The 22,958-nt window shown below is 42.4% G+C and overlaps 1 protein-coding gene across 3 annotated transcripts in view; it reads right to left on the bottom strand.

Moving 5' to 3' along the window:
• Positions 1–22,958, bottom strand: part of pip4p2 (phosphatidylinositol-4,5-bisphosphate 4-phosphatase 2) — a 105,725-nt gene that overhangs the window by 12,393 nt on the left and 70,374 nt on the right. For all 3 annotated transcript variants that reach the window (XM_068030827.1, XM_068030828.1, XM_068030829.1), the window contains exons 5-6: positions 18,451–18,503; positions 6,690–6,780 (exon numbers count right to left, since the gene is read on the bottom strand). In XM_068030827.1, coding sequence (XP_067886928.1) covers positions 6,690–6,780; positions 18,451–18,503 — 144 coding nt within the window. The remainder of the gene's footprint in view (positions 1–6,689; positions 6,781–18,450; positions 18,504–22,958) is intronic.

The following is a 22,958-nucleotide window of genomic DNA, read 5'->3' as shown; positions in this document are numbered from 1 at the left end:
ACAGAGAGGGTTGATGAGGGCAAAGCTGTTGATGTGGTGTACATGGACTTCCAAAAGGCATTTGATACAGTGCAACAAAAGTCTTGTGCGCAAAGTTATAGCTCATGGAATAAATGGGACAACATGGATACAGAATTGGCTGAGTGACAGGAAACAAAGGGTAGTGGTTAATGGATGTTTTTCAGGCTGGAGGAAGGTTTGTACTGGAGTTCCCCAGGGGGCAGTGTTGGGACCCTTGCTTTTCCTGATATATATTAATGACCTAGACCTTGGTGTACAGGGCACAATTACAAAGTTTGCACATGATACAAAACTTGGAAGCATTGTGAACTGTGAGGAGGATAGTGTAGAACTTCAAAAGGACATAGGCAAGTTGGTGGAATAGGTGGACAGGTGGCAGATGATGATCAATGCAGAAAAATGTGAAGTGATTCATTTTCGGAGAATGAACATGGACAGGCAATATAAAATAAAGTGTACAATTCGAAAGGGGGTGCAGGAGCAGATGGACCTGGGTGTATCAACAGAGAGAGCAGGGGAACAGAGTGCCGCTGGGGTGAGTATACAGGTAAGCTTTTAATTTAATTTAAATAAAACATAGCATCAAACCGCACAGGCAAGCAGGTAGGTGATTGGTTTGGGAAGAAACCAGCTGTTTGGTAAGTATCTGGTAAGTGATTAAGGTCCATCCTAATTCTAACGTTTAAAATAGTAAAGGAACTAGTGGTAAGCTTAATAAAATATATTAAAAAAGGAAAATAAAATAATTGAACATAATTAAGTAGCTAATTAAAACACATTAAGGATGGCAGAACAGGTGATGTGTCACAGCTGCAGCACGTGGGAGCTCCTGGATGCCAGTGTGATCCAGGGCAAACACGTCTACAGTAAGTATTTGCAGCTCAGAGAGCTTTGGCTCAGAGTCATTGAACTGGAGGCTGAACTGCAGACACTGCAACACATCAAGGAGGGGGAAAGTTACCTGGACATTTTGTACCAGGAGGTGGTCACACCCCTTAGGGGAGGATCTTCTGATTTGGTCAGTGGTCAGGGACAGGAAAGTGTGGCTGCAGCTGAGGCAGCTAAGGGGACCCAGAGGGCAGGAGTGCAGGAGCTTCAGCCTTTGAGATTGTCCAACAGGTTTGAGGTTCTTTCAGCTTGCTTGGATGAGAGTGGGGTCTGCAGGGTGGATGAGCAACCTGACCATGGCACCATGATACCGGAAGCCATTCAAGTGGAGGGAGAAAAAAGAAATGTAGTGATAGTAGGGGACAGTATAGTTAGGGGGACTGACACTGTTCTCTGCAGCAAAGAGAGAGAGTCCAGACTGCTGTGTTGCCTGCCCAGTGCCAGGGTTTGGGACATCTGCTCAGGACTGGAGAGGAACTTAGTGAAGGGGGAGGATCCAGTCGTCGTGGTCCATGCAGCTACCAAAGACATAAGCAGGACAAGGAAAGAGGTTCTGCATAGTCAATATTAGGAACTAGGCGCCAAATTAAAAAGCAGAACCTCAAAGGTAATAATCTCTGGATTATTACCTGAGCCACGTGCAAATTGGAGTAGGACAAATAAATGCTTATCTCAAAGACTGGTGTGGTCGAAGTGGGCTCCGTTTCATGGGGCACTGGCACCAGTACTGGGGAAAGTAGTGGCTGTACCATTGGGGCGGTCTACACCTTAACTATACTGGGGCCGGTGTTCTAGTGAGCCACATAACTAGGGAAGTAGAGAGGGTTTTAAACTGAATAGTGGGGGCAAGGGATCAAATTTGGGAAGACATGGTAAATCAAGGAGTAGAGACAAGGCAAGAGGGAAAGGTATTAATATGGGAAATGATAGACAGACTGTGACAGGAAGGGACAGAGCTTACAAATCTAAGAGCAAATCAACAGATATGGCTAGAGGTTACAAAAATAATAAAAAAAGGACAAAACAAAAAACTCTGAGTGCGCATAGTATTCAAAACAAAACAGATGAACTGAGAGCGCAAATAGAAATAAATAAGTACAATCTGATAGCCAATACAGAGACATGGCTGCAGGATGACATAGATTGGGACCTGAATATTGAAGGGCACATGGCATTTAGGAAGGATAGGAAGCTAGGAAAAGGTGGAGGGGTAGCTCTGTTAATTAATGATGCAATTAGCGCAATAGAGAGGGATGACCCAAGTTCAGGAGACCAGGATGTAGAAGCAGTTTGGGTAGAGATGAGAAATGATAGAGGCAAAAAGTCACTTGTGGGAGTGGTGTACAGGCCACCTAACATTAACCACACTGTAGGACGGGGTATAAAGAAAGAAATAATGGTAGCTTGTCAGAAAGGTACAACGATAATTATGGGGATTTTAACCTATATATAGACTGGAAAAATCGGATGGGCAGAGGTAGTCTAGATGAGGAGTACATAGAATGTTTTCAGGATAATTTCTTGGAATAATACATTCTGGAGCCAACCAGAGAGCAGGCTATACTAGACCTGGTATTGCGCAATGAGATTCGAGTACAGGAGCAGGGATGTCTTGCTGCAATTATACATGGCCTTGGTGAGGCCACACCTGGAATATTGTGTGCAGTTTTGGTGTCCTTATCTGAGGAAGGATGTTCTTGCTTTACAGGGAGTACAGCGAAGGTTTACCAGACTGATTCCTGGGATGGCGGGACTGACGTATGAGGAGAGATTGAGTCGGTTAGGATTATATTTGCTGGAGTTCAGAAGAGTGAGGGGGGATCTCAGAGAAATCTATAAAATTCCAACAGGACTTGACAGGGTAGATGCAGGAAGAATGTTCCTGATGGTGGGGGGAGTCCAGAACCAGGGGTCACAGTCTAAGGATACAAGGTAAACCTTTCAGGACTGAGATGAGGAGAAATTTCTTCACCTAGAGAGTGGTGAGCCTGTGGAATTCGCTACCACAGAAAGCAGTTGAGGCCAAAACATTGTATGTTTTCAAGAAGGAGTTAGATATAGCTCTTGGATCTAAAGCGATCAAAGGGTACGGGGCAAAAGTGGGAACAGGCGACTGAGTTGGATGATCAGGCATGATTATAATGACTGGCCTACTCCTGCTCCTATTTTCTATGTTTCTATTGGAGTTCTTTGAGGGAGTTACATGTGCTGTGGATAAAGGGAAACCGGTGGATGTGTTGCACTTAGATTTCCAGAAGGTATTTGATAAGGTGCCACATCAAAGGGTATTGCAGAAAATAACAGCTCATGGTGTAAGGATAACATATTGGCATGGATAGAAGATTGGTTAGCTAACAGGAAACAGAGAGTAGGCATAAATGGGTCATTTTCTGGTTGGCAAGAGCTAACGAGTGCTGTGCCATATGGATCTGTGCTGGGGCCTCAACTTTTTACAATTTTATACAAATGACTTAGATGAAGGGACCAAAGATATGGTTGCTAAATTTACTGATGACACAAAGATAGGTAGGAAAGTAACTTGTGAAGATGACATAAGGGGGCTACAAAGGGATATAGATTGGTTAAATGAGTAGGCAAAGACCTGGCAAATGGAGTATAATGTGGGAAAGTGGGAAACTGTTCACTTTGGCAGGAAGAATGAAAAAAAGAAACATACTATCTAAATGGTGAGAGATTGCAGAGCGCGGAGATGCAGAGGGATCTGGGTGTCCTAGTGCATGAATCGCAAAAGGTTAGTATGCAGGTATAGCACGTAATTAGAAAAGCTAATAGAATGTTATTGTTTTCACGAGGGGATTTGAATACAAAAGTAGGGAGGTTATGCTTCAGCTATACAGGGCACTGTGAGACCACATCTGGAGTACTTTGTACAGTACTGGTCTCCTTATTTAAGGAAGAATGTAAATGGGTTGGAGGTAGTAGAGAAGGTTTACTAGACTAATACCTGGAGTGGGCAGGCTGTCTTATGAGGAAAGATTGGACAGGCTAGGCTTGTAGCCGCTGGAATTTCGAAGAGTAAGAGGCGACTTGATTGAAACATACAAGATCCTGAGGGGTCTTGACAAGGTGGATGTGGAAAGGATGTTTCCCCTTGTCGGAGAATCTAGAACTAGGGGTCACTGTTTAAAAATAAGGGGTCACCCATTTAAGACAGAGGAGGAGAAATTTTTTCTCTCAGAGGGTCGTGAGTCTTTGGAATTCTCTTCCTCAAGAGGTGGTGGAAGCAGAATCTTTGAATATTTTTAAGGCAGAGGTCGATAGATTTTTGATAAGCAGTGGGGTGGAAGGTTATTGGGGGGTAGGTGGAAATATGGAATAGTCAGTTCAGCCATGAACTTACTGAATGGCGGAGCAGGCTTGAAGAGCCGAGTGGCCTACTCCTGCTCCTAATTCGTATGTTCGTATGTATGTGTGCATTAGTCATTGAAGGTGGCAGGACAGGTAGATACAGTGATTAATAAAGCATAGAGTATCCTGGGCTTTATTAAAAAGGGGCAAAGAGTACAAGAGCAAGGAGGTTATACTGAATTTGTATAAGACACTCCGCCTCAGCTGGAGTATTGCATCCAGTTCTGGGTGCCACACTTTAGGAAAGATGTGAAGGCACTGGAGAAACTGCAGAAAAGATTCACGAGAATGCTTCCAGGGATGAGGAACTTCAGTTATCAAGATAGATTGGAGAAGTTAGGACAGTTTTCCTTGGAGAAAAGAAGGCTGAGAGGACATTTGATAGAGGTATTCAAAATCTTGAATAGATAGGGAGAATCTGTTCCCACTCATGAAAGGATCGAGTATGAGAGGGCATAGATTTAAAGTAACTGGTAAAAGAAGCAAAAATGGCATGAGGAAAAACTTTTTCACGCAGTGGGTGGTCAAGGTCTGGAATGCACTGCGGAGGCAAGTTCAATTGAAGCATTCAAAAGGGAATTAAAACAGTGATATGAAAAGGAAGAATGTTCAGGGTTACAGGTGGGGAAAGGCATTAAGTGAATTGCTCATTCGGAGAGCCGGTGCAAACACGATGGGCCAAATGGGCTCCTTCTCTACTGGAACAATTTTATAATTCAGTGAAAAAGTAAACTACCTGTAGAGGGTGCAATCAGATCTCTTCCTCCACACACCCACAATCTTCAGAACCCACTCCTCTGCGATCTTTATCTGTCCCCTTGCAATTTCCAGAACTCTCCCCACTTCAGAGATCGTTCTCTCCCATTCCCCTCCATGACCCCAGATCTTCTTCATTTCCAGGGACCTTTCGCAAGCATTCCCACCCTGCCTTCAATCAGGACCTCTACTTTCCCAGCATTTCTGGGTTTCCCAGCTGATGAGAGACACCCTGTCACTTCCCCACAAACACGGGGCCCACGTCACTGGGGATTGAGAATAAAGAGCAACGAAACTTCACTAGCTACCATTAAATGTGCTGTGGCTCCATTGTGGTCACAGTTAACCAACTAACCAAGCTAAACATAAACAGTCTCTGGGTCAAACAAAGAAATCGTACATGAAAAGACACTGTTTTAACTAATGGAAGAGAAAAATTAAACTTAGACCCCCTCCATTGAGAAAATGAAAAAGTTTAGGTCAGATACAATTATTAAAAAAAGTTTTCAGCAGTACATATGTATAAATTTTTAAATATACTTGCATTTCCCAGCTTGTCTTTTATAAGGATTCAAACTGAATAAATCTGTCCAATATTACTCAAAGAATGAAAAAAACGCTTTATGGTCTCTTACTTGTTTTAGAATTATTTAGCACAAGGGATATCAGATTGGAGGTACATACATGTCTAGTATGCCTAGACTATTGAATTCTGATTAAGGTATGTTTCTTTCTACAGGCAAAATGGAAAAGAAAGGGTTTAGAACAAACAAATAGTGCCAATTGTGATAGGAATATACACAAAAAATTACACCCAAATATCAGGAAGTAAAAACACCATATTGGCTCAGATTATGTGGTAGTAATGACAGTGAAAATGTCAGCATTTGCCATCACTCCTCCTCTGAAACGGATAGCAACTTTTGGAATCTGCACATGTTCAATTAAAGGTGCAAATTCAGAAGTGGTTGTCAGTGATTCTACACTTCTCCAGGGGTGTAGAGGTCCCCCCAGATTGCAATCAATTGGAAATCATTGAGCTGACAACAACTGCTACTCTTGCACTGTCTCACTGTTATAAAGTTACATCTTGTTGAATGAGGTTTAACTGTTCTTTTTAAAACAGTGGATCAAGTTCATAATTACTGCTAAACATGCTCACTGGCCCACAAAGGGTAAATTTATATCAGTTGAATGTCAAATTTCTCAATTCATAAAAAATCTACATATTTTTCTAATTTATTTCTAAAAGTTTGATATTTTAACTTCTACCTTAATCCCATGTGTATATCCCAATAATTTATTTCATTATCTATAAAATTTAAAGATTAAAATGAAGGGGTTCAGTGATTTTTACTTCCCTGTTTACTGTCTGAAAATAATTCAGTATGATTTGCTGCTTACCTTGCTTGATGACATCACTGTTGCTGGACGCCTGGAGATCCTCTTGACTTGGCGCCAGAAACAAATTGACATTGGAAAAAGGGAGGTCTATGCCACAGAGATCGCTAGATCTTTGTGGGCAGTTTTCTTCAAGGTCACTGGCGAGCACTGTTGCTTCACTGCTGACCGCAAAATCCAGCCCAATACATAAATGTTTTCAGAATCAATACCGTTTTTACTTAAGTGCTTCAACATGATAACGTTCTACTTACAGTTAAACCAACTCCAATGAAAACACATATCATTCCAACAGTAACATATGCACAGCAACGCCTCCGAGGCAATGCACTGCCAACAGACGATCTAAAAGGAAACCAAAATAAAGAACTGCTTATGTTGCATCTGTACAGGGTTATCTCAGCAGGAAGCTAGTGTAACATTCTGACAGTGAAGTTATAAGAAAAGGAACAAACTGAACATTTTTTTATTATTTGTTTCATGGGATGTGGGCATCGCTGTCAAGGCCAGCATTTGTTGCCCATCCCCAATTGCCCTTCAGGTGGTCATAAGCTGCCTCTTGAACCACTGCAGGGACATAAGGACTCCTTTTACAAAATCACACTAACGGCAGGTGAGGCTGCACAATTTTACTAAATTATTGCCATAATGACCACTAAGGATATATCCCCAAATAACATTTAATGATTTTTTTTGCCCCTCTACCATGTTAGTTTGACACCATTTAAAGAGGGCATGATAATCTTTTCTTAGCTTTTCTGGCATTAGTATACTGTAGGTAGTCAAGTAACCTTCTCCAAGCTGACGGCCACTCTTAACATTTGCCAAGTGGCACGCGAGCAATCTAGGGATGATAATCCCCCTGAATTTCTCTATGGGAAAGCGCCTGATTTCTGCTTACTGCCTCCCTGCAACAAATTTAGATTAGGAATTTAGGACTGCAAAATTAAAAAGGCACTGCACCACCAGGCCATCAGTTTTGGTCACCAGAGTTTAGGAAGGGTGTGACGGTCCCGGAGAGGGTGCAGAGGACATTTACCAGAATGGTTCCAGTGATGAGGGAATTTAGCTACAAAGGTTAGGCTGGAGAAATTGGGGTTATTCTCCTCGGTGCAAAGGAGATTTGATAGAGGTGTGCAAGATTATGACAGGTTTAGATAAAAGGTAGGCAAAGAAAAGCTGTTCCCATTAGCTGATGGTACAAGGACTATATATCTCCATAGATCACTGAAGGAAGCAGCACAGGTAGATAAGGTGGTTAGGAAGGCATATGGGATGCTTGCCTTTATTAGCCGAGGCATAGAATACAAGAGCAGAGTCGTTATGATGGAGATGTATAAAATGCGAGTTAGGCCACAGTTGGAGTACTGTGTACAGTTCTGGGCACCACACTATAGGAAGGATGTGATTGCACAGGAGATTCACCAGGATGTTGCCTGGGCTGGAGCATTTCAGCTATGAAGAGAGACTGAAAAGGCTAGGGTTGTTTTCCTTAGAGCAGAGAAGACTGAGGGGGGGACATGATTGAGGTATACAAAATTATGAGGGGCATTGATAGGGTAGATAGGAAGAAACTTTTTCCCTTAGCAGAGGGGTCAAGAATCAGGGGGCATAGATTTAGGGTAAAGGGAAGGAGGTTTAGAGGGGATTTGAGGAAAAAGTTTTTCACCCAGAGGGTGGTTCGAATCTGGAACGCACTGCCTGAAGGGGTGGTAGAGGCAGGAACCTTCACAACTTTTAAGAAGTATTTAGATGGGCACTTGAAACGTCATAGCATACAAGGCTATGGGCCAAGTGCTGGAAAATGGGATTAGAATAGTTAGGTGCTTGATGGCCAGCAGACACGGTGGGCCGAAGAGCCTGTTTCTGTACTGTATAACTATGACTCGGGGACACAGATCTAAGGTTTTGGGCAAGTGATGCAGGGGAGTTATGAGGAAGGACATCTTTTATGCAGCAAGTGGTATTAACCTGGAACTTACTGCTTGCAAGAATGGTGGAAGCAGAGATGATCAAGGATTTCAGAAGGAAATTGGATGGGCACTTGAGGGAAATACACTTACAGGGCTATGGGGAGAAAGCAGGGGGAATGGGACTGACAGGATTGTTCTACACAGAGCCAGCATGAGTTCGATGGGCCAAATGGCCTTCTTCTGTGCTGTAAAGACTGCAGAATTAAAGTTTTAAATTTTGCAAATGTAGCTGATAATCCCAGCAACTTTCTCCTAACATGAAATTTATTGTGTTATCCAATTCAGTTTTTTATTTTACAAATATGAGCACACAAACTTCATTTTAGTTATGTGCACAATACTAAGCAAAGAGCTCTGTCTCACTGTGAAATAGTGCATGCAAACCCTGCAACCAGTTAGAAAATTAACATTCCATAATCAGTACAGTAAGCATGCCCAAATATTGAAGAAAAATACTTCTAAAATTCTGAAACACATACAGCGCATTCTGTATAAACAGTGCACATAATAAACCACTTGTGCCAAATGGGTCATAGTATTGTGGGCAAAGTCTTTGCTCGAGTCGCTCTGAACAGGCTCAAGAAGCTGGCCGAGCGCGTCTTTCCTGAGGCACAGTGTGGCTTTCATGCAGAGAGATCGACCGTTGACATGCTGTTCTCCCTTCGTCAGATACAGGAGATATGGTGTGTGACTTGGAGGGGAAATTGCAGGTGGTGGTGTTCCCATGTATTTGCTGCCCTTGTCCTTCTAGTTGGTAGAGGTCGCGGGTTTGGAAGGTGCTGTCGAAGGAGCCTTAGTGCATTTCTGTGGTGCATCTTGTAGATGGTACACACTGCTGCCACTGTGCATCGGTGGTGGAGGGAGTGAATGTTTGTAGATGGGGTGCCAATCAAGCGGGCCGCTTTGTCCTGGATGGTGCCGAGCTTCCTGAGTGTTGTTGGAGCTGCACCCATCCAGGCAAGTGGAGAGTATTCCATCACACTCCTGACTTGTGCCTTGTAGATTGTGGACAGGCTTTGGGGAGTCAGGTGGTGAGTTACTCGCCTCAGGATTCCTAGCCTCTGACCTGCTCTTGTAGCCACGGTATTTATATGGCTACTCCAGTTCAGTTTTCGGTCAATGGTAGCCCCTAGGATGTTGATAGTGGGGGATTCAGCGATGGTAATGCCGTTGAATGTCAAGGGGAGATGGTTAGATTCTCTTTTGTTGGAGATGGTCATTGCCTGACACTTGTGTGGCGCGAATGTTACTTGCCACTTATCAGCCCAAGCCTGCATATTATCCAGGTCTTGCTGCATTTCTACACAGACTGCTTCAGTATCTGAGGAGTTGCGAATGGTGCTGAACATTATGCAATCATCAGCGAACATCCCCACTTCTGACTTTATGATTGAAGGAAGGTCATTGATGAAGCAGCTGAAGATGGTTGGGCCTAGGACACTACCCTGAGGTACTCCTGCAGTGATGTCCTGGAGCTCAGATGATTGACTCCAACAACCACAAGCATCTTCCTTTGCGCTAGGTATAACGCCAGCCAGCGGAGAGTTTTCCCCCTGATTCCCATTGACCTCAGTTTTGCTAGGGCTCCTTGATGCCATACTCGGTCAAATGCTGCCTTGATGTCAAGGGCAGTCACTCTCACCTCACCTCTTGAGTTCAGCTCTTTTGTCCATGTTTGAACCAAGGCTGTAATGAGGTCAGGAGCTGAGTGGCCCTGGCGGAACCCAAACTGAGCATCACTGAGCAGGTTATTGCCAAGCAAGTGCCGCTTGATGGCACTGTTGATGACACCTTCTATCACTTTACTGATGATTGAGAGTAGGCTAATGGGGCGGTAGTTGGCCGGGTTGGATTTGTCCTGCTTTTTGTGCACAGGACATACCTGGGCAATTTTCCACATTGCAGGGTAGATGCCAGTGTTGTAGCTGTACTGGAACAGCTTGGCTAGGGGCGTGGCAAGTTCTGGAGCACAGGTCTTCAGTACTATTGCCGGAATATTGTCAGGGCCCATAGCTTTTGCAGTATCCAGTGCCTTCAGTCGTTTCTTGATATCACGTGGAGTGTATCGAATTGGCTGAAGTTTGGCATCTGTGATGTTGGGGACTTCAGGAGGAGGTCGAGATGGATCATCAACTCGGCACTTCTGGCTGAAGATTGTTGCAAATGCGTCAGCCTTATCTTTCGCACTGATGTGCTGGGCTCCCCCATCATTGAGGATGGGGATATTTGTGGAGCCACCTCCTCCAGTTAGTTGTTTAATTGTCCACCATCATTCACGGCTGGATGTGGCAGGACTGCAGAGCTTAGATCTGCTCCGTTGGTTATGGGATCGCTTAGCTCTGTCTATCGCATGCTGCTTACGCAGTTTGGCATGCAAGTAGTCCTAGGTTGTAGCTTCACCAGGTTGACACCTCATTTTGAGGTATGCCTGGTGCTGCTCCTGGCATGCCCTCCTGCACTCTTCATTGAACCAGGGTTGGTTTCCTGGCTTGATGGTAATGGTAGAGTGGGGGATATGCCGGGCCATGGGGTTACAGATTGTGGTTGAGTACAATTCTGCTGCTGCTGATGGCCCACAGCGCCTCATGGATGCCCAGTTTTGCATTGCTAGATCCGTTCGAAATCTATCCCATTCAGCACGGTGATAGTGCCACACAACACAATGGACGGTATCCTCAAATGTGAAGGCGGGATTTCGTCTCCACAAGGACTGTGCGGTGGTCACTCATACCAATACGGTCATGGACAGATGCATCCGCAGCAGGCAGATTGGTGAGGACGAGGTCGAGTATGTTCTTCCCTCGTGTTGGTTCCCCCACCACCTGCCGCAGACCCAGTCTAGCAGCCATGTCCTTTAGGACTCGGCCAGCTCGGTCAGTCGTGGTGCTACCGAGCCACTCATGGTGATGGACATTGAAGTCCCCCACCCAGAGTACATTTTGTGCCCTTGCCACCCTCAGTGCTTCCTCCAAGTGGTGTTCAACATGGAGGAGTACTGAGTCATCAGTAAGATGTGGACGGGATGGTCAAATGGGCAGAAAAGTGGCAGATGGAATTTAACCTTGAAAAGTGTGAGGTGATACACTTTGGCACGAGTAATGTGACACGTAAGTATTCAATGAATGGCTTGACACTGGGAAGTTCCGAGGAACAAAGGGACCTTGGCGTGTTTGTCCATAGATCTCTGAAGGCAGAAGGGCAGGTTAATAGGGTGGTGAAAAAGGCATATGGGACACTTGCCTTTATCAATCGAGGCATAGATTACAAAAGCAGGGAGGTCATGTTGGAGTTGTACAGAACTTTGGTAAGGCCACAGCAGGAGTACTGTGTGCAATTCTGGTCGCCACATCATAGGAAGGATGTGATTGCATTGGAGGGGGTGCAGAGGCGATTCACCAGGATGTTGCCTGGGATGGAACATTTAAGCTCTGAAGAGAGGTTGGATAGGCTTGGGTTGTTTTCGCTGGAGCAGAGAAGACTGAGGGGTGACCTGATCGAGGTGTACAAGATTATGAGGGGCATGGACAGGGTGGATAGGGAGCAGCTGTTCCCCTTAGTTGAAGGGTCAGTTATGAGGGGTCACAAGTGTAAGGTGAGGGGTGGGAGGTTTAAGGGGGATTTGAGGAAGAACTTTTTTTACCCAGAGGGTGGTGACGGTCTGGAATGCCCTGCCTGGGAGGGTGGTAGAGGCGGGTTGCCTCACATCCTTTAAAAGGTACCCGGATGAGCACTTGGCATGTCATAACATTCAAGGCTATGGGCCAAGTGCTGGCAAATGGGATTAGGTAGACAGGTCAGGTGTTTTAATGCATCGGTGCAGACTCGATGGGCCAAAGGGCCTCTTCTGCACTGTATTATTCTGTGATTCTGTGATATGTTGTGCAACCAACTAGGGACAAAACTATTTTAGATCTAGTATTGTGTAATGAGGTAGGGTTAATTAATAATCTCATTGTAAAAGATGCTCTGTGAAAAAGCGATCATTATTCAATTGAATTCCATATTAAGTTTGCAAGTGACCTACTCGAGGCCAAAAACAAAATCTTAAACATAGCCAATTGTATAGGTATGAGGGGAGAGTGGCTAAGGTTGATTGGGTAAATAGACTAAAAGTAAATGGCAGTAAATAAGCAGTGGAAACATTTAAAGAGATAATTCAAAATGTTCAACAAAACTACGTTCTATTGAAAACCAGAAACTCAGCGAGAAGATTCATCTGTGGTTTACTTGGAAAGTTAGGGATAGTATTAGATTAAAAGAGGCTTAGGAAGTTGTGAAGAATAGCAGTAAGCCTGAGAATTGGGAGTTTTATAGAAACCAGCAAAGGGTGACCAATAGAGGAAAAATATGAAATATAAGACTAAAATAGCCAGGAACATTAAAACAGTTAAGATTTTTGTAAGTATATAAAAAGAAAGTAGCTAAAGTAATTGTTGCTCCCTTAGAGGCAGAGACAGGAGAAAGTCTCGGGAATGAGGAAACGGCAGAAACACTGAACAAATATTGTGTGTGTCATGCCCAGTAAAGACATCATATTCCTACTATTAAGATACAAACTTTATTCAATGTGGAATCGTTGAAATTGACTTTTCCTTTAAAAAAAAAGTGGACAATGTGCTTCACAATGGTTGCCAAAGATCAGATGACCTGCCCTGTATATTCAAAAATTGTGTCACTGCCTCGAAAGGACAAAAATTTACATTCCAGACTAAGAGGTGTCGATGACATCTATCCTGGTTCTATTAGGGGACGTTTCCAAATTGAATGGCCTCCTTCAGAGCCAAAAAGGTGTGAAGTAGACACATCACAACAGAATGATATTCATCCAAACATAAATAGATAGCCAAGGAGTCCACATCCTGGTCCACTGTTCGGTTACACCAGGGGAGAAGGCCATGCGTCAACTAACAGAGGCTCTAATTCGATGGATTTTTGACCTTAAAAAGGTAACCTGCTGGTTAGAGAGATTACAGCAACCTCACAGAAGGCAGTCCAGCCATCTGTAGAAAGATCCAGCCTAAACAAGAAGCCATGCTGCTAATTCTACACTTCAATTGGTACAGCAGAGAACTGAAAGTGTCTGCCACCTCCAGTCTGAAATCATAACCAGCAGTCCTGTGGAGACAAAGTTCCATCTTCACACTGAGGATGTCATCCGTTGTGTGGCATTACCACCATGCTAAATAGGTTAGATTCAGAACAGACCTAGCATCCATGAGGTGCTGCATCCACCAGCAGCAGCAGAGTTATATTTTACCACAATCTGTAATCTCATTGCCTAGGATATCCCTCACTCTACAATTACCATCAAACCAGGGGATCAACCCTGGTTCAATGAGGAGTGCAGGAGAGCATGCCTGGAACAGCATCAGGTACATCTAGAAATGAGGGGCCAACCTGATGAAGCTACAACACAGGACTTTATACAAGTAACATTCACACCACACAAGTGCCAAGCAATGACTATCTCAAACAAGAGAGCCTCTAACCATCTCCCCTTGACATTTAATGGCATTACCACTGCTGAAGCCCCCACTATCAACATCCTGGGGGTTACCATTGACCAGAAGCTGAACTGGAAGAGCCATATAAATATATTGGCTACAATAGCAGGTCAGAGGCTAGGAATCCTGCGGCAAGTAACTCACCTCCTGACTCCCCAAAGCCTGTCCACCATCTACAAGGCACAAGTCATGAGGATGATGGAATACCTTCCACTTGCCTGGATGGGTGCAACTCCAACAACACTCAAGATAGACACCATCCAGGACAAAGCAGCCCGCTTGACTGGCATCCCATCCACCACCTTCAACCTTCACTCCCTCCACCACCGACACACAGTGGCAGCAGTGCATACCAACAAGATGCACTACAGCAACGCACCAAGGCTCCTTAGACAGCACCTTCCAAACCCACAACCTCTACCACCGAGAAGGACAAGAGCAGCAGCTGCCTGGGACCATCACCTGCAAGTTCCCCTCCAAGCCACACACCATCCTGACTTGGAACTATATCACCGTTCCTTCACTGTTCAGGTGGAGTGTTCAGGGCCAACTCAAGTCTCTACCTACATGTGGCTTAAAGCTGGTGGTCTTAGGCAGGGTCTTTTCTCTTCGTTGGCATCAATGTTCTTCTCTGTCTGCCCAGAAATGTGCCTTATTAAAGGCCCTTTATCAGAAACCTAGTTTCTTTCATGTGACTGGAGCATCTCTTTGCATTGTCCTCACAAATAGTTTCTGATGGTTCAACCATTATCAGAAAACAGAGTCTGGTTTTCACTCAATCACATACCATCTTGATAAAATAAAGCTTTTCACACCCATTTTCTGGATTTCAAGTTTGGAGTTGAAGAGTCTGCAACAGTATTATGAACTCAGTTTTTTTTTTACATCACTTGGAGAAATGCAGCCATTACCACAGGGTCATTTGCATTTAATGACTTTGCCAAGACTTGTCCAGACATGAAAATTAGCTTGGGGTTTTTGCAGTTCCACGTGTATTGGTAAAAAAGAAATACAAATATACGAATTAGGAGAAGTAGGCCATTTGGCCCCTCTAGCCTGCTCCGCCATTCAGTAAGATCATGGCTGATCTGTTTGTGTCTCAAATTCTACACTCCCATCTACCCCCAATAACTTTGATTTCCTTGCCTAACAAGAATCTATCTACCTTCATCTTAAACATATTCAATGACCCTGCCTCCACCACCTTCTGAGGAAGAGAGTTCCAAAGTCACACCACCCTCAGAAAACAAAATTCTCCTCATCTCTGTCCTAAAAGAGCGACCCCTAATTTTAAAACAGTACCCCCTAGACCTGGACTCACCCACAAGAGGAAACATCCTTTCCACATCCACCTTGTCAAGACCATTCAGGATCTTAGAAACTTCAATCAAGTCTCCCTTCACTCTTCTGAACTCCAGTGAAAACAAGCCCAATCTGTCCAACCTTTCCTCATAAGATAAACCGCTCTATCCAGGTATCAATCTAGTAAACAACCTCGGAACCTTCTCCAACGCATTTACATCCTTCCTTAAATAAGGAGACCAAAACTGCACACAGTATCCAAGATGTGGTCTCACCAATGCCCTGTGTAACGGAGCATTACACAATTCCTCTTGTAATAAAGGATAGCATTCCATTAGCCTTTATTACTTGCTGTACCTGCATACTAACATTTTGTGATTCATGCACTAGAACACCTAAATCCCTCTACACTAGGAATTCTACAGTCGTTCACCGTTGAAGTAATACTCTGCGTTTTTATTCTTCCTGCCAAAGTGAACAACTTCACATTTTCCCACATTATACGCCATCTGCCAGATTTTTGCCCACTCACTCAACCTATCTATAATCGGTCTGCAACCTCATGTTCTCTTCACCACATATTTTCCTACCTATCTTTGTGTCATCTGCAAATTTAGCTGTCATGCCATTGCTCCCCTCATCTAAGTCATTGATAGAAATTGTAAAAAGTTGAGGCCCCAGCACTGACCCTTATAGGACCCCACTCGTCACATCTTGCCAATCAGAAAAGGACCCATTTATGCATACTCTGTTTTCTGCCAGCCAGCCAATCTTCTATCCATACTAACATGTTAACCCCTACACCATGAGCTCCTATTTTGCGCAATAACCTTTTATGTGGCACCTTGTCAAATGCCTTCTGGAAATCCAAGTACACTACGTCAACGGGCTCCCCTTTATCCACAACGCATGTTACTCCTTCAAAGAACTCCAATAAATTGGTTAAACATGATTACCTTGAGTTTTTCTAAGTGCCCAGCGATAGCCTCCTTAATGATCGATTCTAACACCATCCCCACGACAGACGTCAAGCTAACTGGGCTACAGTTACATGTTTTCTGCCTCCCCCCACTTCTTGAATTGAGGGGTTATATTTGCTGCTTTCTAGTCTGATGGAACCTTTCCAGAATCTAGCGAATTTTGAAAAATTAACAGCAATGCATCTACTACCTCATCAGGCACCTCTTTTAAGACCCTAGGATGAAGCCCATCAGGACCCAGGGACTTGTCAGCCTGCACCTCCATCAGCTTGCTCAGTACTGCTTCCCTGGGGATTGCAATTTCATCAAGTTCCTCTCTTCCTTCCACCTCCTGATTTACAGCTATTAATCTATTAATTCCCCATTCTCACTCTCTAGAGGACCAACACTCACTTTATTTACTCTTTTCCTTTTTAAATACCTGTAAAAATGGATAGCAAGAGTTTCTACATTTCTAGCTAGCTTCCTCTCAAACTCTAATTTCTTTCTCCTGATTTACCTTTGAGTCATTGTCTGCCGTTCTTCATATTCTGATCAATCATCTGACCTGTCACTCATCTTCACGCAATTATATGCTTTTTCCTCAAGTTTGATGCTTTCCTGAACATCTTTAGTTAACCACGGATTGTGGGTCTTCCCCTTAGAATTTTTCTTTATTGTAGGAATGTACTTATCCTGAGGTCACCTGACCTCTAAAGTTCATTTTGTTTTACAGGAAAGTGTTTGTTTCAGGTTTATACTTCCTACGTTCATACTGTGTGTGAGCATGACTCTTGCCACTGCTCAGCAGTCTTGCTTCTTGCCAATCGTGTCAATTTTGGCCATCTCATATTGTCAGATCCCTAATACATAACTAACTGACAACTGCTCCCCCTTCAAATAATAACAACCTCAAATGATCATCTACATCCCCATGCCTTATTAAAACACAGCCAGACATTAGCTTAAAGTCTTAAGTGTCTATCAAAATGGCTCTCAGAAATTTTTTCTGATCCAATTTGGTTAGTATATTCACATTAATTCTATATTTTCATTGCATATTCTATATCTAAATGAATTATTTTCAGTTATCCATATCAAAACGCATCTTCCATTTGTCCTCTCCAAACAGAGTCCCCCTGTAGCTTGCTGCCATCCACCACCATATAATCACGTCTGCGTCCTGATGACATTTTCAAACTTCAAAAAACTTATTTCTTCCAGATCATTCTGAAAATGTTGAAGACTACCACTCCGAACACTGAAATGAAAATACAGCAGTGTATAATGGGAACACAATCTTCTACTGCCTGTTCTACACCCCACCAGAGCTGAATTTCACACCCATGTTTGCTAACTACCTGAGCTAATTTTCTTTTAATGAGGTACCTTATGAAGTTTGTGAAAACCACGTATAGTACAATTACACTCACTTCATTCTCTATGTCTTTTGTTATTTTATGATGGAGGGGAAGGTGGGGGAGGGTGGAGTTGATGACAAACTGTTAGCGTTCATCATCATTACCCCTCAAACTAACTGCAGCTTCATGGAGCACATTCATACATTAGCATGAAAATCCAGAAGTTGCAGTCTGTCACTCAATGTTCCGCCACAAGCTGCGGTGAACCCCAACCACCACTAACAGAAATTGTAATCATTGAAATCAGCAAGAACTTCAATTTTTCCACTGCATAATCGAATTGACAATTTATCTTACAGGCAGCCATTCAACCTCTCATCTTTGCCAAGTCTGCCAAATCAATATTTAATAACCATTACACAATAAAATTTTCTTTGGTAAAACTGCGACTGTGGACAAAGGAGAAAGTACCATGTCTCTTTCCTCTGTGAATCCATCATTCAGAACTCTTTATGATTAGCCTGTCATAGCTCAGTAAGTTCGGAGCTCAGCAGGTCAGTTTAGCTATTCATCATACGCCCAAGCTGACTTGAGATTTGATTACTCATGGGAAAGCTTGGCTAAAAGTTTTGTCCCGTCGACTCCAAACAGGCAAAAAATGTAATCCTCACATTTGGCAATCTCTAAAATCAAATTACATTACATAAAAGTACATCTTTTATTATTTTTGAGTGAATAGCGTTGTCTATGAACAATGAATCATTCACATCCTTATAACAATGTTTTTGAAAAGGTCTTTAACCTTTGGATGAAACAGAGTGAGAGAGAGAGAGAGAGAAATGACTTCCAAAGAAGATAAATGCAGCTGATATGATGACATCAGAATCACATCTGCCATAAAATGATTTGAACTTACATTCTTTTGCAGTGTGGGCATTTTGCCAGAGTGTTGAACCTAACTTCCATCCACTGTAAATAAACAAAACAAAATCAGGTCAGGGACAAAAACTTTTTATTTCCTAAAATGTCTCTAAAGGTCACAAGGAACTTTCCATTTCTCAAGCATTAAACTTTTTTTCTTCATCCATTTTAATGTTCTAAATCTAAATTACCTTGTAAGGAAAAAAGTTTAATACATCTTTCAATTGCAGCATCATACATCCACAGAAAGTTTCCCATGATGTAACAAAAATTGTTTCAGTGTTCGGAAATAGAGTTGTTCAATTTAATGACTTGCATTTGGATTATGGGAATCTTAAATAGCTAAAACAAATAAACACAATGCACCACAATGGCTCATAAAAATCTTAAGATTTTCTTGCATTAGGCGAGACCCTTATCTATAATATTAAATGTAATCCTTAGACTTTGAGAGATTCAGAGAACTTCCAGATTCATTTTATAGAATCATAGACTCAAAATGACACAGCACAGAACGCCATTCAGCCCATTCTCTTTGAAACAACTATCCAGTTAGTCATAATCCTCTGCTCTTTCCCTATAGCCCTGCAAGTTTTCCCGCTTCAAGTATTTATCCAAGTCTCTTTTGAAAGCTATTACTGGATCTGCTTCCACACTTATCAGCAGTGTAATCAAAATCACAATTCACTTTTTTTCCCCACTCATATCACCTCTGGTTCTTTTGTCAATTACCTTAAATTTGTGTCCTATGGTCACCAATCCTTCAGCCACTGGAAAAATTTTCTCTTTATTTACTCTATTAAAAGCCTTCATGATTTTGAACACCTCTAAAAATTCTCCCCTTAACCTTCTTGAAGAACACCTCAGCTTCTCTAGTTTCGCTACGTAACAAGCCTTTCATCCTTGATACTATTCCAGTAAATCTCCTCTGCAGCTTCTCGAAGGCCCTCCTTCCAAGGTTTAGTGCCCAAAATTGGCCATAATGCCCCAATGGGGCCTAATCAGTGTTTATTTATTTATTATATAAAGATTTAGTATAACTACCTTGCTTCTGTACAGTATACCTCTATTTATAAAGCCAAGGATTCCATATGCCTTTTTAAACAGCCTTCTCAACTTGTCCTGCCACCTTCAAAGATTTGTGTACATACAATCGCCAGCTCTCTATTCCTGTACTCCTTTTAAAAATGTACTATTTTGTTCATATTTCCTCTCCTCATTCTTCCTACCGATGTACATCACTTCACAGTTCTGTGCATTAAATTTAATTTCCAACTAAAATACCTTTTCCCCCTTAAAAATATTATTTGTGTTATGCTGTTTAGGTCTCTGTCCATTTTAGATATGGAACTATTTCTAAAAATTGGGCTCAAATTGACTGGAAGTAGCCACAAAGTTCAATCTTTCCGCCAGAGAAATAGTATTACGCTAAAGTATGATCATAGAAATGACCAGATTGTTCTTGAACATTTCTTCTACATGTCAAACTGAGGATGTACAAGTTAGCTCATCTGCAGTGCAAGAAGCTCCATAGTGCCCAAGTGAGATAATTTCTTATGCTGACTGAAAAATATAACTACAAATTATTTTGCTGATTTATCATTTGTTAACAAATAAGCTGCTTGAACCTTACAGGTTTTGAGCTGCTTCCATATTCAATTTCAGAATTACACAATGGTCTAAAATGACCAGGTTAACAAGAAATGAAGTAATACTACTTTCCCAAACTGAATTTCTCTCATACAACCTGATAACAGTTGCCATACATGGATTAAGCACCTCTCCTTCCCACCATTCTACCCCACCCCCACAACTTTCCTGTGCCTGCTATTATCAATACTTTAAGCTCAGTGTGGCCAACTTTTAAACGAATAGGCCCCTGACATCTTTCTTAATGTTAAGCTTAAAAGGGAGTAATTTCTTCAGTTAGGTTTATCCCATGTTAGATCGGTCATTCATAGGCAGAGAAGTGATTCAAATGCAGGACTGCAGTTGTTTTGCATCGATTGCAAACAATGGCCCGTTTGTGGACAATGCCTAATCATTCACGAGACAACTTGCCCACCATAGTGTTAAGAAATTCCTTTGAACTCTGACCTTTGAATATAAAAACAATTAACACATCTGATGTCAGTCATGCAACAGAAAAGCTGCAAATGAGGTCAAGCAGCAGAAAGGTTGTAAAAGGGAAGAAGGGGCAAAAGGCTGCAGAAGTGAAATAATCTCTGCATAGTAAGCAGGACAGATAATGGAGTGAAGCTAACTTTCTAGAGCAAGTAAGAAGCATGTTTTTTATTTTTCTAACAGCACATGGTAAGTTGAACTGAGTATAATAAGTGACACCATCTGTATGTTTTGTCTACTGTGGAATAAAGGAGTTTATAAACCGAATGAAACAATGACTCACCTAGTTATGGAGAGAATAAAGCAGATTTCATGATTGAGACAGAGATTCTGTCCAGATCACAATGGTGTTTTGTTTTGTTACATCCAGCATCCCACAGCCACGGTAGCACATACAGGCTAATTTGACTATAACGAACCATGCTTATAATGAACTCTTAGTCCGGAAGATCCCAATGGAAAGACCAGACTGTTTCCAATTGAAAATCAGCCCTACTAAATGAGCATTTAAGCAGGATCGACCCAGATTGATGGAATTTGAACTGAGGCTAATTCAAAGCTAACAATTGGAGGTGAATCCTGCTTGATGTATATGTTAGCTGCCTGATAAGACAGCCTGCATACAAGCAAAGGGCATGGGGAAACAATGCAACAAGGAAACAGGTATGTCCGTGAAGATGGCAAGTAAGAGAACTTCTGTTTCTCTGAAAATTAAACTTCAAATCTATGATTTGGACCATAAAAGAAAATCGCAAGCCATGATATGCAAAGAACTCAGCTTAGCATAGAAAACTACTGCACCCATGTGGGCCAACAGATGAAAAGTCAAGTCTGCTATCATCGAAGAGGAAACATCAATCCAGAGAAAACAAAATCGGTAATATGAGTCATGAAGACCTTGGAGTCTTTCACTGGTTTATAACAGCCAGAGAGAGTAACATTCCAGTGTTGGGTGATATGACACAACCAAAGGATGAAAATTTTTCCTGTTCTTTAGACATCAAAAACTTTAAATACTCAAATTGATCGCTGGGTTGCTTTAAAAAGTGACATGATTTTAAATTTAAGGCAATCAGCAAAAAGATTGAGGTTAACAGGGGTGACTGATGATTTTCCATCTCTCAAACAAAACTCCTGAGACATTTATAATATTGACAAATCTGGATTAAAAAAAAAATCTTTCTCAAGGCACAGAACCAGCTATCCCTTCAGTTCAGAAAGGCAACTGCAATTAGTGTGAAGTTTTGCACAGACAGTATGTCATGCTAGGCCCCCACCTGCCATGAACGAGGCACATTAATTTTGTCATGAACACTGATTTTAAACCGTTACTGGAGTGAAGAAAGGACTTGTTAAACAGAGCAGCCGTGGCTGGAAAAGACATTTGCATATTAACAGAGAGTGTTTGGAAGGACAAAGCAGCCATTCCCTGACACATTCAAGCCACAATGGACTTCTGATCACCAGACATTGAAGGTGGGGGGAGCTCGCATTCCAGGCTGACTGCTAAGATGGCCAAATACACAAATGGGCATGGTCAAACCATTTAGTCACATGACTGACCTGCTGGGCATCCTGTGTTTTTTGAATTTGTACAAACAGTTTGGGAAGAAAGCAGTTTGCTCCTGGACTGAAGATCGCTTCTGCCTGTTGCCATCTCTGTCTCGCAAGCCTCTGAATCCAATGAAGACATATGAACCCCAAGAGAAAAAAGTCTCCTACAGCGAACAAGGTTTAAGAAAAATACTGGGCCCCAACGAAAAGCAAGATCTACCTACAATCAAGGACCCTACAGTGAGCTCGAAGAACCATAACAACTCTTCAGATATTGCCACAAACTTTCCCACTTTATTTTTATTCTTCTCTTTTCTTTTTCTATTTGCATGCGTGTATCGCATATGCGTACCAGCGTGGGTGCATCATGTTTCAGTAGGCGTTAACCGAATTAGAGTTTAAGTTTAATAAATTTTAACCTTTCTTTAACTCTAAGAAAGCCTGTTTGTGCTGGTTTCTTTGCCTTATAATTGGAAAGCAGTGAACAAGGATTCACCAAGGGGGAGTTGAAAACAGTGTGTTTAAAATTAAACCCTGTTACACTAAGACCAGGTGAAAGTTGAAAGGGAACCCTAGAACTCTCTCTCACCTGGTCGTAACACAGTATCTGGAACTGAGGATCTTTTTGGACTGCTTAACAAGATAGAAACAAGGATCTATTCTTGGCCCCCTCCTTTTTTTCCATTTATTAGCTGCCCGCCAAGATTATATTCAAGTATTGGGTCAGTTTCCAAACGTACACCAACAATATCCACCATTTCACACAACCTCATAGCCATCACCATGCTGTCATACTGCTTGTCCGAAAACCAAGTCTGCTCCATT

The sequence above is a fragment of the Heterodontus francisci genome, chromosome 5 (assembly GCF_036365525.1).
Source record: "Heterodontus francisci isolate sHetFra1 chromosome 5, sHetFra1.hap1, whole genome shotgun sequence".
NCBI classification, from domain to species: Eukaryota; Metazoa; Chordata; class Chondrichthyes; order Heterodontiformes; family Heterodontidae; genus Heterodontus; species Heterodontus francisci.
The sequence above is the reverse complement of the archived record's forward strand: the minus strand, read 5'-3'. Positions and strand labels throughout refer to the sequence as shown.